This window comes from Anabrus simplex, chromosome 3 (genome assembly GCF_040414725.1).
Source record: "Anabrus simplex isolate iqAnaSimp1 chromosome 3, ASM4041472v1, whole genome shotgun sequence".
In the NCBI taxonomy this organism is placed as follows: domain Eukaryota; kingdom Metazoa; phylum Arthropoda; class Insecta; order Orthoptera; family Tettigoniidae; genus Anabrus; species Anabrus simplex.
Window position 1 is genome coordinate 223086622 of NC_090267.1, and position 17239 is coordinate 223103860.

The 17239-nt window shown below is 39.8% G+C and overlaps 1 protein-coding gene across 1 annotated transcript in view; it reads right to left on the reverse strand.

Moving 5' to 3' along the window:
• htt (huntingtin) overlaps positions 1–17239 on the reverse strand; it is a 900697-nt gene that overhangs the window by 695186 nt on the left and 188272 nt on the right. The window contains exon 6 of the mRNA XM_067142878.2: positions 1806–1987. Coding sequence (XP_066998979.2) covers positions 1806–1987 — 182 coding nt within the window. The remainder of the gene's footprint in view (positions 1–1805; positions 1988–17239) is intronic.

Below are 17239 nucleotides of genomic sequence, written 5' to 3' on the forward strand. Positions count from 1 at the left end.
CAATGCTTGTGGAATCGCTACAGTGAGACAGGCTAGTTCACAAGGAGGGTTGGACAAGGTCATGGACGCATGACAATCCCACAAGATGACCGATATCTGACCATCTGTGCATTGCAGCGTTGTTCAGAAACTGTCAGAGAACTGCAACAAGACCTCACGAGGGTCACTGGAGTCATGGTGTCCGACCAAACAGTAATGAACAGGTTAAGAGAAGTGTCCTTATGACCCAGACGTCCTGTTCAAGTGCCCCGTTTAACGCAGCAACATCGCACACCTCGCCTTCTGTTTGCCTGTACCCATGTCAACTGGCAACTTCGCCAATGGAGACCTGTGTTCACAGCTGAGTCCAGATTTCCCCTGACACAGAGTGATGGACGTCACCGTATATGGAGACGCCGTGGTGAGCAGTACATGTCAAATGTTGTCCAGGAAGGTGACCGATTCAGACAAGGTTCTGTGGTGGTGTGGGGTGACATCAGTACTGATGGCCGTACGGATCTTGTTGTCATCTGTGGTAATCTTACCGCTGCGGGGTACATTGAGGAGATACTGCTACAGCATGTGTTGGTTGCTGCATATGGTGTTGGCCCTGAATTCGTACTCATGCACGACCATGCCAGGGCTCATGTAGCGCGCATCACCAGATCTGTCTTGCAAGAACTGGACATTCAAGAGATGATATGACGAGCAGTGAGTCCCGACCTTAATCCCATTGAGCATGTATGGGATAGGCTTAACAGAAGTGCTCATGGGTGTCCTGTTCCACCACTCTCTCCAAGACCTCGAACAGGCTCTCATTCAAGAATGGGACCTGATACCGCAACGTGACCTTCGTTGGCTTATACGGAGCATGCCACATAGGTGCCAAACTGTGATAAATGTTCATGAAGGACATACACCATACTGAAACTCTCCAACTGTGATAAAAATCCACCCTGGAGGACTGTTATTACTTTGTTTTGGCCCCTATTTAAACATCTCCATTTGTGTTCTGAAAATGAACGCAAATCCATCAATGTTCTTTTGTATACTTCAATGGTAAAAAATAAAGGTTTAGTTGGTACTATACCTGGGTGTGGGGTATTGTTTCGTGGAGCATGGTATATGTTCAAAAATATGTTCCTCTAATTTTTTGAACTGTGTAGTTTTCAGGTTTAGAATCTATTCTGCACATGATCTTCCTTTTCTGAACCCATCTTGCTATTCTCGAATTTGTTTGCCTATTATTGGTTCAATTCTATTATGAAGAGCTTTTGACAGTATTTTATATGTAACTGCTACTAGAGAGATCCCTCTGTAATTGTTCACATCTGCTTTGTCACTGCTTTTGTACAATGAGTGTATCAGTGTGTTCTTCCAGTCATCAGGGATTTCTTGGTTCACCCAAGTTTCTTGTATTCTGCTTCTTTCCACAATTCTGCAACAATCAAATCTTCCCATGCAGGCTTACTGTTTCTCAGACTTCAGATTATGTCATATATTTCTTTCTCATCTGGTGGGTCTCCAGGATTAATTTCTGTTTGTGGCTGACTGAATTCTAATCTTTCTTTAGCCTTCTTCACAGTTCAGTAGTTTAAAAAAAAGTGCCAAAATTTTGCAATTGTCTTTCATTTACAATCAATATTTAAAAAATCCACTTTTTTGGTCCATCTTCACATCCAGGTCCCCTTAAAACTCAGCCAAAAATTGCTCAATTGGTAGACCTTTTGAATTTATAATTTATTTGGAAGTCCATTTTCTTTGCAACAAACATTTTATATTTCATTTTTATACTGACACACACTAATTTCTTTACTACCTCTTACCTGAATCATTCGATCTACAGCAACTGGCGCCTCTTGGTAGCGACGCTTCACTCCAAAGCTTCCCCGCATCTCATCATCTGAGCCCTCAGCAGTGGCAACGTGAGGAAGAATGTTACGTAAACATCCAAGTACTCCAAGAACTGTTGAGACAGACTGACCTTCCCGAATGGGAACCACACAGTCTGCAACAATAACACAAAAATAAATTAAATAAAAATGTAAAATTACATTTTAAAAGTAAAGCAGGGGGCAGTCATAATGTTCGTATAATTTTATAAAGAACTGTCACCACGGAACAGCTCTGCTCGGGAATAACCAGTGACACTGTTGATGCGTCGTCGCAGGGCAAAGAGTGACTGCGGTATCTGACGGTCCCACAGACAATGTTCCTTGTCTATTAGGTGGACTCGTAGCATCCTTTTTAGCTCCTTGTTCCATCATTCCGTTGGATTGGCCCTTGGGTTGTTGAAGGGGTGGTCCATTGTTCCACACCCCATTCAGTCATTTGCTGCCAGTTCCCTGATGTGAACTGACTCTCGTTGTCTGATAGAATGCACCGTGGATAACCGTAGCGGCTGAATACCTCATCCTGTAGAAGACTGGTGATGCGTCCCGTCGTGGCTTCTGGTATCGGAAAGGCTTCAATCCATCTTGTGAAGAGGTCAGTGATTACTAGGAGTTCTGTTTTACCCCCTTCTAGGGTAAGGACCCATCAATTCCAGAGCTATCACCTCTCAAGGGCATTGCGGTCGTCTTCCTCGCTGACTGGAAAATGCCTTCCTGTTGCTCACCTTGTTGCAGGCACAGATGTAGCACAGATGTAGCACTCTTTCACATAGTCAAGGATGTCTTTCCGCATGTTGACCCAGAAGAATCATCGTCGGATAGACTGATATGTCTCTTCACCTCCTGGATGTCCGGCTTCAGTGCTGTTGTGGAACTTCGAGGATGTCCGTCGTGTGCTGTCTAGGGATCACCACTACTGCAGACGTGTTGGAGAAGTGAGATCTGTACATTAAGAGCCCTCCGCCAACCCGGAAGTTTTTGTAGCACATCTTGAATTCCCTCGGGACGAGTTGACTATCAGTGTTCTGTCTCCTAATCCACTGTGTCATGGTCTTACAGGACTTGTCTTGTTCTTGCCATTGCTTGATTACTCCCAGATCAAGTTCCTTCTCGATGATCATAAGAACAGGTTCATTGGATTAACTCTGCTGTTTTTGTGGAATCTCCCTCTCGACAATGGTGCTCCTAGCTTCAGGTTTCATCGTCGGGTGCCTAGATAAACTGTATGCACCTATGTTCGTCGAAACTGGGACGTGACACACATCAAAATCAAATTCTGCGATTAACAGAGCCCATCGCATCAGTTAGATTTTGAGCCAGACACCAAGTTCAACCATTTGAGAGCTGCGTTATCGGTGTAGAGCTGAAACTTCCTTCCCTCCAAGTAGCTTCTGACATTGCCCATGGCCCACATCACAGCTAAGGCTTCCTTCTCAGCAGCATCGTTCGGTGGGAGATAGCTTTCTGCTGGCATACTCGACGATGTCCTTTCCGCTGCCACTCCTCTCTTAGAATAACACTGTTCCTAAGCCAGAGTAACTGGCGTCCCTCTGCAGACACATCTTCCTAAGAGGGTCGGGATGGGCTAGACTGGGAGAGTTGCATATTGCAGCCTTAATGCCTTGGAATGCTGCCTCTTCCTTGTTGGTCCATCGGAACAGGCGGTTGTTATGGAGTAGATCGGTGAGTGTTATTGCCTTCTCTTCCAAGTGTGGCACGAAGCTGCTATACCATCCATACAAGTCAAGGATCTGACGTACCAGTCACTTGGTCAGTTTAGCCTCTTCGATAGTTCGATTCTTCTCCAGTTGCCTTTCTAAATCTTCAGATGTTAGGACATGGCCATGATATTTTACGCGAGACTGGGCGAAGTGACACATCTCCAGTTAGCAAATCAGTCCACAAATTTTCAGTCGTTCCAGCATTTTCTTCAGATATACAAGGTGTTCTTGAAAATTCTTGCTGTAGATTAAGAGGTCGTCAAGATACACTTGGCAAAAATTTCCAATATATCCTGACAATACCTTATTCATCAGTCGCATGAAGGTAGCAGGAGCATACTTCAGTTCAAAAGGCATTACTGTATACTGGTACAATCGTCTCGGTGTCATGAAGGCGGTCAGCGGCCTAGAACTTTCCTCGAACTCCACTTGCCAGTATCTGGAGTTGAGATCCAGTGTGCTGAAAATCTTAAATCCACTTACTTGTTTCAGTGAGTCTATCAGGTCAGGTATGGGATAGGCGTCAGTAACGGTCTTCTCGTTCAACATTCAGCAGTCTACACACACTCGACACTCCCCATTCTTGTCCTTCAGTAGGACAATAGGTTAAGCCCAACAGGATGTAGAGAGTTTGATGAGACCTTGCCCCTCCATCTCTTGAATCTTCAGAATGACAAAGTTATGCTTATCCAGGTTGATTGGATATGATTGATTGATTGATTGATTGATTGATTGATTGATTGATTGATTGATTGATTGATTGATTGATTGATTGATTGATTGATTGATTGATTGATTGATTGATTGATTGATTGATTGATTGATTGATTGATTGATTCAAGTTGCTTTACGTCGCACCGACACAGATAGGTCTTATGGCGACGATGGCACAGGAAGGGGCTAGGAATGGGAAGGAAGTGGCCGTGGCCTTAATTAAGGTACAGCCTGGTGTGAAAATGGGAAACCACGGAAAACCATCTTCAGGGCTGCCGACAGTGGGGTTCGAACCCACTATCTCTTGAATACTGGATACTGCATAGCACTTAAGCGACTGCAGCTATCGAGCTCGGTGATTGGATATGAGCGTTGCTTGATGGGTGAGGAAGTGCTAGATTCAATGGTGTGCATTATAGTGATAGCCCGTCCCATTTTATTGGTGATGACTTCTGGGAAGTCCTTTAGGACGTGTCTCAGCTCCTGTTCTTCACTTGGTTGAAGATGCGTTAACTAGATATCTCCCAGGTCTATGTCGACTTTCCAGATCACTGCAAGTCTGGAGATTTCCATGGTGCCAGGCGACCCTCAGATGTCGGTCTTTTCCCAAAAAGACTTCATGAGTTGCATAGTCCAGGATCACCTTGTATTATACCAAAAAGTCATGACCTAATATAATGTCAGGTATTAGGTTCTGAAACACTGCAACCTTAACTACAATAGGAAGGTCCATACATTTAGCGGTTAGGTTAGTCTGTCCATGGATGGAATAGGTTACCCCGTCCACTGCTCCCACTACCCTTCCGAGATGGTGAGACTTCATAGGCGGTAGTAATCTGGCAACAGTCCCATTTACAAATGAGTGGCTTGCTTGGCTGTCCAGTATGGCTTAAAAGTTCTCGTTGCCTATGCTCAAGATGACAGCTGGGTGAGGTCGGTCTGTTCTGCTCACAATCTGACCAATCCCTTTCCTACTTGTCCAGGGCTGCTTGTCTGTCGGGTCTTGAGGCACATTCCCGATCTTGGTCCCATCCTCCCTCAATCCAGAATGGGCCAGACCTAGTTTCTCCGATGCCAAATTTGGGCATTTGTTCTTCAGGTGTCCCGTTCTTCCACACTGGTAACATTTCCTAACCAAGCTGGTCTCTTCCATGGCCTTATTGTGTTCCTCTTGCAACTGTTGCAGCAGGTCATCAAAGATTCTCGATTGTGATACCTTCACTAGGGGTCTAATCTTGTCGTGGAGTAGCTCTACGATGTTTGGTAGGATCTTGTTCTCGCTTCCTTCAGAATTCAGCCGCTTGAAGAGCTGGTACTTCTTTAGGAAGAACACGCTAGCTCTCAAGCAGGTGGGTTTTACATCAGTCAGTAGCTTCCTTTTCACAGAGCTCTTCTTCCTTTCAAAATTAAACCTAGCAAGAAATTCCCTCCTGAAGTCAGTCCAGTTTAAGTTCAAGCCCTTCAACTTATTCCACCGAGTAGCGGCTTGCCCCCTTTAACTGCAGTGTGACGAGTTGAACGAAGATGTCCTCTGGTACATTAGTCCTTCATAGTAGACTGACCGATCCCTTGATGAAGCTAGTCGGGTTCTCTTCCAGTTTCCCATGGAATTTGGAAAGGCTCTCTTTAATCACCTTCGGGTCTATGTGTTCTGTATTGCCAGTTAGATTTGAGGGGGTTGAAGATGTGGTGATAGGTCCTGTTCAAATTAATCTATCTTCTACTGCATTAAGGATGGTCTCTGTCATATTCTGAACATCTCCCTTGAAGGTCGAAACCCAGCTTCCAAAATTTCCCTCAACGGCAGAGATACAGCTTCCAAAATATTCCTCGACGGCAGAAATTCTCCCCTCAAACTGTTGTTTGATGTTGGAAACTTGGACTTCTATCTCCTTCTTGAGGGTTGAGATGTCCCCTTCCAGCTGGCTTACCCTACTATCGATCTGCCCAACCTGCCTCAGTTTTGACCTGATGTCCGATATCTGCTGTGTTAAATGATTGGTAACATTGCTAATTTGGGAATTGATCTATGGTTGAAATATTTGATTCTAGGCACTGTTCTACTTTGTAAACCTCCGTGTACACTAGAGATATTTGTTCAGTTAAAACTGTACTAGCCTGAGAATTATGTCATCTACTTTCGAAATTTGTTTGAAAATCTGTCCGGTTAAGGGAGAATTAACTTGTGAAATTTCGTCTGAAATTTTGTCATTTACTTTCGAAATGTTGTCGGAAATCTCTTCCGTTAAGGCGGAAATAACTTGTGAAATCTAGGTGGAATTATCTTCAGAGATCTTGCTATTGAGTGCCTGTATCATGCTCATTTTGTTGGAATACATTGTGGTAATATATTTACCTAATCTTCCGATGACGAGTTGGGTCGTTCTTCCACCTCGATGAAAAGCCTTTCAGGATCTTCATCATTTTTAATGAGGTCTTCTCGTAGCCCTGTCTTCAATGTTCCCTTACCGCCGTTCGTTGGAAGATTTCATTTTGCGAGTTTTACAGAGTTGTTTTACAGACATATTTTCCAGTACTGCTTTCACTTTAATCTGATTTCCACTTACACTCTTATTCACTACAGAAAATTATTCTCATGTCCTGTCACGATCGCCAATTACTGTATTCACAAAGATACACACACAAGATGCTGTCAATAGTGTACAATGTTTTATTAAAAAATTATATACACATTAATAGTTGCACATCAAATGAACCACCATCTTGAACTCAATCGACTGCCACATTTGCATGCCATAACACTTGACAAGATCGCATGTGGAACCAACACAGCATAACCATAACATGAATTCACATATGTAACACGACTAACGACTCTCACTAATAACTCGACTCAACAACCCAAGACTGTCCTTTATATACTTTGCCTGGCCAGGCTTCCAGAAAAGTATGATACAACATACTTTGATGGTTATGAATTTCATGTTTTTGGTCCGTATTGAACTGAGAAATAATATATAAGTAATAATAATAACAACGTAAACGTTTCCACCTTTTCAATACTACAATATATTCACAAAATTACAAATTACACGGTACTAGTTTCGACCCATCTAGGGGTCATCATCAGCCGTATTGGAGCACATACAACAGCCTAGTTCATCGAGCCTTCAGCATACCTATGTCCAATAAAGATCTAAAAAACGAACTCAACACAATCCGCGGAATCGCAAAATTCAACGGCTTCAGCAATCATTTTATAGAAAGGATAATCAATAAACACAAACATCGCCCAAAAACTACCCTCAAAAAAGAAATAACCAAACCTCTAACATTTTCAACCTTCACGTTCAACAATGATATCTACAAGTTAACCAACATCTTTAAGAAACAAGGCGTTAAAATAGTCTTCAAAACCAACAATAAGAACATGAACGTTTTATACAATACTTCACACATCAACAAGACCAGCAGTTTTTTAAAATCAGGAGTTTATAGGATCAAATGTACCACCTGTAAAAAAACCTACATCGGGCAAACCGGGAGAAACTTCATTATCAGATACCATGAGCACACTAACGCAATAAAATACAACAGGTTTTCAGCCATCGGCCAACACATGCAAGATTATAACCATAATTTCACCAATATTGAACAAGACATGGACATCCTCGTATTAGCAAACAAGGGCCCTTTACTCAACATAATGGAAAATTACTACATACACCTAGACCAATACTTTAATGCCAGTCACAATCTCAATGAAATCTCAGAGAAACCCAACATACTCTTCGATCTATTCATCACTTTCCTCAGAAACAATAATGCAGCCAACCTAAACTCAATCCTAAATTTAATCAAAGGTACTTTTCCAAGACAGTTACACTTTCTCCCGCACCCTTCAGCCCCACCTTAAACCCTCTTCCTAAGCCATATTTCATTTCAATACAAGAACTTACTGATTTCCATGATTATAATTTTTACAACACCCCATTTATACTTTATTCTTTGTTAAAAACCTCTTAGTATGTATATTCCTTGTATTATTAACTATTACCATAACATCTCATTTCACTTGTTATTCTTTAAAATAACATTTTCTTAGGATTTCGCCACAAATGATCTTTGCTCCAATACGGCTGATGATGACCCCTAGATGGGTCGAAACTAGTACCGTGTAATTTGTAATTTTGTGAATATATTGTAGTATTGAAAAGGTGGAAACGTTTACGTTGTTATTATTATTACTTATATATTACAACATACTTTCTCGTACTTCTAGAGTCTCCAATAACCTATATACAAATGAACAGAACATTCTGTAAAACTCAAGTGACATCAGGACAAAGGTGTGTTGTTCTAGACTCTTAGCCTGTGTTGCACAACAATGCATCGGATTTACACAGCATATTTACAGGTAATAATAAATTGTATCCTATTAATTACGTGTTCTTACATTAAATAAAGTTGTATTAATAAACATACAGCAGAAGTATCATGACATAACCTCACATATTCTGTTACACAAGACAGGTCAAACAATACACCAATAATAAATGATACGACCATGATTTATTCCAAATAAAGACCATACTGACAACCTGTCATACAAAATTATGTAGATAATAATAATAATAATAATAATAATAATAATAATAATAATAATAATAATAATAATAATAATAATAATAATAATAATAGTTACGGGATTACCCGTGGAACAGCAGAGGTGAAAGAAGGTGCGGGCTGGAATGGGTCTAACTAGAAGTCTGAAAGATGAATTAAAATTTCATTAAAGGTTATATTTTCAAAACAGCCAAACTTAACAGATTTGATATAGAATTTGAACATACAACAAATAACAACAAGTTAACAAATCAAACCAGGAAATCCAAGATATAGAGATATTTTAACGATCTGGGCTACAATTCCTGAGCTCTCAGCTCACAACCACATATTACCAAAGGGCAGAAATCCCCTTATTGTATGGAGCACTTGCTCCCACCTTTTACCCTCAAGCCTCCCAGAGGCACTTTTCAAACACAAGAAAGAGCTGAGCTGCTCTCAATTTTTCAAGCCTATTAAAGGCCATACAAGACTATTACACTAAATTGCCATCAAGGCACCGCTTACATCAAATGAAACGGGGGTATCTCGTACCCAACCTACTGGGCCTTAGTGGAAAAGAACAGATAATTAAATGGCCCAGAATACCAAGATGAATGGAGGCGTTGCTTGCACTCCCACATGAAACCTTATCAAACCTAAGGGGCACTGGGCCGATTAAACAGGGGCTATTCCCATACTAGGGAGGTGACTCGTATAAGAAAATATTAATACATTAAGAGTAGAAAATCAGTTATGAAAACGTAGTCACCTCAAATCAAAATGAAGGGGAGCTCGAGAGGGTAAAGCACTCTCTATCCCCGATTTACAGTTAAAGTAATAAGAAAATTTTACATAAGCCGGCACTAAGTTACATTTTTAGACAAGTAGGTTACATTGAAAAGGTTTCGGACCTTCCCCGAGGGTTAAACTGCTGAGCTAGCAAGAAATAAAGATGTTAAAAGGCCATTACCTTTGTTGAAGAGCTGCTGAACGAAGGAAGAGGTGCTACCCGCCCCCTGCTATACTTCCATACACTAAGCTAGATGTTGTAGAAGTGGCAGAGAGCCAGGAAAATCAGCAGTTTTATACTCTCGGGGAAGATTCGAGACCTTTCATGAATAATTAAGACACACCCACAGTCGTTTATTGGGTAGCTTACAGTTACACATCAAAATTGGAGAAGAAAGACGCAATTGGCTGAAAATTGACAGAAATTATTGATTGGCTAACTTCAAAACTGGCGGAAAGAAAAGATTTATATTGCCAACCCACAAATGAAAGAACGAAATTTAGTAAGGAACAAACTTATGAATACAAAATTTCTTCAAATAAAGTTCTACCACTTCGCACCAGGGTGCATGGTCATAGTTTTTGTAGAGACTAGGGAGGTGACTCGTATAAGAAAATATTAATACATTAAGAGTAGAAAATCAGTTATGAAAACGTAGTCACCTCAAATCAAAATGAAGGGGAGCTCGAGAGGGTAAATTGATAATTGATAATTGATAATTGATAATTAGTAAACAAAAGCAGTTCGAAATTAACACAGTGACATCTTCTGAGAAACTGTTGAGATAATTCAGTTTTTTAAAGTTCAGAGTTTCTGATGTAGGGGAGTACTTTAATGCGGAAAATTCAAAAGTGCGGTGTAGAGGTGTACCAACCGGTACAATAATAATAATAATAATAATGCGGAAAATTCAAAAGTGCGGTGTAGAGGTGTACCAACCGGTACAATAATAATAATAATAATAATAATAATAATAGGTGTAAACAACTTTATAGATCGAAATACCAGCATATATAGTTACACCTCACAAGTAGTAATAATAATAATAAGAAGAAGAAGAAGAAGAAGAAGAAGAAGAATACCACCTACTAATCGAGCTTGATATTTTGACTATTTACCCATGGGTTTAGAGAATTGTTTCCAAGTTTTACCAGTCCATTACACACTTGTAAAAAACATTTAAATTCTACACTCAAAGCCAACTTCATGTAGGTGGGGGTGGTGGGAGGTGGGATTTGGAAGGTCCGCAGACCAGATGCCTCACGACATAATTTTAATTTTATTTGTTTAGCTAGTTTGCCAGATTTTATTTTACGTCTGACTTATACCTGTGGCAGAAGGTTGTGTAGAGCACTCAACTGAAGCCTCATTTGAATTAGTATGCCAGAATTATGTGGATTATGTTCAAAGAACTTTGGGAGCAATGCCATAGTGGTTTTTGATGGGTATCCTGTTGGCATAAGTTACCACAGCACTAATGCAGCAGAATGATATCGAAAGTGTTCGCTGCACTCATCAACAAAGCTTGTGTTTTCCAAAACAACATCTGTTACTACAATTTCACAAAGAAAATTTCTCTCAAATGATATGAAAAAGAAAAACTTCATTACATTGCTGATGACTGAAATGGAAGCCAAGGGAATTCAGGTGAAGCAGACAACAGAACATACCGATGTCATGATAGTGGAAACTGCTATATCAAAAGCTGGCGACTTTGATAGTTTCACCATAACAGGAGAAGACATCGATCTTTTGGTTTTGTTGACAGCATTAGCTTCTTCTAAAAATAACATTTATTTCCAGAAGAGTGGGAGCGGTAACACCCCCAGTGTTTTGTATTCATCCCATTCCTGCACAGTCAGCAATCAGGATATTCTCTTCCTTCACGCAGTGAGTGTGACACCACTTCAACACCCTTTAGAATTAGGAAGAAGAAGAAGGTTATGCAGGTTTATGAGAAAAACCCTTGGCTCTCAGTAATAGTTGGTGTCTTCAAAGACCCTGAGGCAACAGGAAAGAAGTTTCTGGTGAAATTGTAAGGTGGAACCATCGACGTAGATAATTTCGAGGAGTGGTGGTACCAAGTATTCTCATCCAATGTTGTAGTAAAACCAAAATTACAACTTGCCAGATTGCCACCTACAAGAAATGCCATCAAGTATCACTCCTTCAGGACATACATTCAAGTACAAACATGGCTGGGAAGTGAAGGGAGCCCACAAAAGTAACCATCTACTTGGGACTGGATCCTGACCAAACAAGGTTAGTTATTATACACGTTCATGGTATTTGTCATATTGTTAAATTTTCACCCTACCAGACTGTTGTTTGACAATTGCTCTGCTTTGTTATAATTCAATGTGCTATGCCAAACTAAATGTATTTATTTATTTATTTTGTTTATTTATTTACACGTGTGATTCACATTACTATGACCATGGATGCTGCTTCAGACCACCAACTCAACATCATTAGCTACAAATGTACTACTGGATGTAGCACTGGGGCCTGCAGTTGCAAAAAAGCAGGATTCTGATGCTCTGCCATCTGGTACTACATGCAAAAATTTTGCCAGCCGCAGATTTCAATGAAGAAAACACTTATGCTGAATGCGAAGAATAAGCCAACCTCTTCAACGAAATTATAGCTCGGGAGAACAAAATCGATGATGACACCGATGACAGCACCAAAGAGGTCAAAGCGTACAGACACCTGACATTTATTTTTAAGTTACTGATTTTCAATGTATTAGGTTAATGAAATTTTATTCTTCAGATGAATGATGTTTTATGAGACGTCCAACCCTACAATGGCAAGGCAAAAGTTATTACCTAGTATCTCAGGAAGAACAGTAAGAGAGTGGGAAGCATGGAGCACATAACCACTATAACAAAGGTCAGGATGCTTAATTACACTTAATTCAAGGGAAATCAGTGAGCAGTGATCATGACAACCAAATGAAGATCCTCTTAAGGATAAATTTTTTAATTAAATACAAGAAAATAAAGATTTGAAAAATGAAGATTTGGCATTACAGGAACACACAAAATAAATGACAATATAAATAAAATTGGTAATTACCTTATTACATGAAGATTTTGGTTTTGACACCAACACTATTCAGTAAACTCTTCAATATAAATTACTTCTTGGTAAATAATATTTAACTCAACTCACCATAAGCCTAGCTGAAATGTGCATTTTGGAATTTACCACTAATAAATAAAATTACCCAAAATTACAATAGAAATGGAAGTGACTTCAAAATATTTCTTCCGAACTCGATAGCTGCAGTCGCTTAAGTGCGGCCAGTATCCAGTATTCGGAAGATAATGGGTTCGAACCCCACTGTTGGCAGCCCTGCAGATGGTTTTCCATGGTTTCCGATTTTTACACCAGGCAAATGCTGGCGCTGTACCTTAATTAAGGCCATGCTTGCTTCTTTCCCACGCCTAGCCCTTTTAAAAATTTAAACAAAAAATAAATTGTAGCGAAACGCCAGAAAGTTATTTGTAAAGCCAACCAATAATCAATCGTCGAAGCAGATGATACGCATAAGTTACCACATTCCTTGAATAAGTAAGGATCCAGCAATATTAACACAATGCACCACCAGAAAATAATTTCTTCATGAATAATATAACTTCACCATTTATCAGGTACACAATATTAAATACAATTACTAGGATCACATATCAGAAAATGAATCAGGTGAAAATGAGAATCCAAAAATTACACATCCATACTGGACCAGAGTAACTACAGAACTCCTCCAAAAGCAAAGCCAAGCCATCACCAAACAGTAACCATGGCCATCAAACAGGTACAATTAAGGTGAACTACGTAAAATAAATTAGTACAGATGGCCTGAACACGCAATAATACATAATCGAAAATGAGCCAGTAACAGGCCAGTACACCTTCCATTTCTATGTAACTAACTATAATAACAATATTTTACCATAACAGAAATTTGAGAATGAATAAGAAATTAAGTTACAATAAATAAATGAACGGGTTGATAACGTTGATCATAGGCATGATTTCCTAGGCGCGACCGACTTAATGTTCATGCAATAATAGGGTGAAGAAAAGGAAGGAAGGAAAGACTAGTCCATGACGGGAAACAAACCAGGCCTAAAAAAATGAAACAGGGTGGCCTGCAAGGAAAACAACCAAAACAACCTGAGATTAATCAAGCACTCAGTGCAAGCTTATTCTCTCTACAAACAGTCCCGAAACACTCACAAACCAAGAACGACACAGGAAGGACGAAGATAACAGAAGACAAATACTACACAAAAAAATAAGAAGCCACGACCCTCAGATCGCACATACAGCTTCGTAAGTTATGATCAGTTATCAGTTTCCCCTTAATTTAATTTTCACCAAGAACTGATGATGACTCCAAAGGAGTCGAAACCGGTCTTCTTATAATTGAATAAATTGTTGCAATGTGTTGAAAGGTGGAACATCCCTCAAACTCTACATGCAGCTCTCTACGCATCACCTCAACACTTAAAAAAACCTTACGTAATATTGAATAGAATTATGTGTACAACATAATCAAATAGATAATCAAAGATCTAATGAACCTACAAGACACACTTCTAAAGAATTAAATAACACTACATGTGACTAACATTGCTGAAAATTAAGCCCATGGCCAGTACGCGAAGTATCTCCAACTCAACATAATTTTTTGAACAAAATATATGAAGAGCATCATTTCAAAACGAATTAAATGCAGTCAAGGTCAGAATACGTTTTGAAGCGGTTTCACTTAATTTACAGAAGGTATACATTTATTATTCAACCTATTCAATACATACAGTACCATGTTATGTGGTTAATTAGACATAAAAGATGTGAATATTATGGACATATTTCGCCCTTCTTATTGGGCATCATCAGCATATTAACTAATCTTAAAACAAATATTTTTAAAAAGACGATAACATTTATAGTTTATAAGAATTGAGCTAAGATTTGTTATGATATTAAAATTTATGGAACAGTGGTTAAAAAATATGATATTGCGAAGTACAAGCACTTGTTAAAATTATTGTACACTGATTTAAAATCTTGTCCCAAAAAGTATTTGTATCGATATAAAGTTCTAAAAACGGCGTGTGTCTGGAACTGAAATGGATCCTCTTCGTTGTGAAAGTCAGCATATATTTGCTGCGGTAGCTGCTAACGTAGGTCAGAGGGTGATTTTTGTTTATATTATACGTTCCAACATTAAAAGATAGGTTAAGAAAAGGCGAATGTTATGATGTATCTTTAGTAAGTTGATTGGTTTAAGATATACTCTGATATAACCGTTGCAAAAGTGTACTGATTGGAATTGCTATGAGGAGAGATTATATCAGTATTTGAAGGTTATACTTGATTTTCACATAAGAGTGTAGTCTTCTAGAATATGTAGGAATCTCGATGAATAGATTGTCATTGAACTGCAAAAGAACAAAAAGACGTCTTTGATGTGTGTGTTTAAAACGTATGTAAATGTCCAGTATTGTGTTACGTAAAGTGGGTACTTACTCAAATGCCGTATGTATATCTATCTTGTTGTGTTAGCAGAGTTGGTCTGTCTGGAGTTCCTACTTCATGTGTTGTAAGGATGTGACGGGGGGGAGGGGGGCATGCTGAGGGGGAGCGAAATTGGGCGGAGCATTACATGTCGGTGTCAATGTGGGAGGGGGACTGTTTGGAGGGGCAAGTGCAGGCTTAGTATTCAGGGGGATCAGTGGAGTTGTTGATATGACGAATTTAAATGTTCGTGGGATCTTGTTTTGCTTTGGATTGACTGTTTCTAATAACTCAGGCGTTAACATATATAAGGGACTCTTAACTTCCGTATCGTCGTTAAGGTTGCGATCTTTATTAAATGTTTTGTCCAGAAATGTATATATATTCTCTCATTAATTCAGAAGTTTACCACCGAGCTCGATAGCTGCAGTCGCTTAAGTGCGGCCAGTATCCAGTATTCGGGAGATAGTAGGTTCGAACCCCACTGTCGGCAGCCCTGAAAATGGTTTTCCGTGGTTTCCCATTTTCACACCAGGCAAATGCTGGGGCTGTACCTTAATTAAGGCCACAGCCGCTTCCTTCCCACTCCTAGCCCTTCCCTGTCCCATCGTCACCATAAGAACTATCTGTGTCGGTGCGACGAAAAGCAACTAGCAATTGCAATAAATAATGGGGGGGCTTTATTCTCAACTTCCTCCTGTTGCAATGCAAAAGTTGATATAATTGCACAGTACAACTGAACTTACTAGAACGAAATTCAGCTTATGAGTGTAGCTGTACTAGTCGTTTACTCTTCTTTTCTAGGTGAATTCTGGTGATCAAGCAAAAATGGTCTGCTCAAAATTCTTTTAGAAATTGTACGTGATAAGCCAAACCAGGATTAATAATATATCCAAAGCAGATAAGAATGGCGAAGGTGTTCGAAAGAAGAGAGGCGGGAATAGGAAGAGTGCTCTGTTTGATGCAAAGAAAGAAAAGGTGATTGCATTTATTTCTCAGTTAAGAGGAAGGGAATTGCATTACAACAGGAATAAAAGTCAGAGGCTTTATCTACCAGCACAGTTAAACATAAACAGACTCCACAAAATGTACAATGCAAGTGTTTCCACGGACCTGAAAGTGAAAAAGTGGTTCTTCCAGAATATTACCAGTACACAGTTCAGCATTGGGTTTGGGACACCATCCACGGATGCTTGCACTTACTGCGCTCAAATGCTCTTTCAGATTAAATCTGAAAATGATAGGGCTAAAAAGAACCGTTTATTAGCTGATTTGGGAGCACATAAAATTCGCTCACAAGCTTTTCACAAACTTATGAGGGAACGACCTGCTGACACAATGTCCTTCTGCTTTGATTTGCAACAGGTACAACCATTGCCTAAATTATCAATTGGTGAAGATTTCTATTTGCGCCAAATATAATTTTACGCACTATGTGTTACCGATGTCAGTGTTCAGAATCCGAAATTTTATGTATGGAATGAGACTGAGGCTGGAAGAGGGCCAAACGAGGTGTCATCAGTTGTTGCTTTGGTTTTAGATGAGGTACATTTCGATAAATCGATCACCTGTATCAGGCTGATTCGCAGACGGACGTGGAGGCCAAAACAAGAACATGCATGTTATCCATGCTCTAGTTTACTGGCTACAAACCAAAGTGCCCGCAAACATTTCCATGATTGTTGTCATCTTTCCTGTCAGCGGACATTCTTTTTTACCCGCAGACAGGGTTTTTGGTATTGTAGAAAATTTCTTCGTAAGTGCTCTGACATTGTTACTCCCAAGGAATACCGAGAGATCTATCAGTCTGTGGGGACTGTAAAACATCTAGGAAAAGAATGGGTTATAAGGGACTACAAGATCCTCATCAAGCATTTTAAGAAATTGGACGGGATTAAAGAAATGAAGAAGGTGATTTTGAAGAAAAGTGAGAAAAGTGATCAGTACCACGTTACAGTAAAGATGGAATCGCAAACAGGTTAGATGATCCCTCAAAGCGATTCATAACCCTTCTGAAATGAGGCACAAGGCTCGGCCAG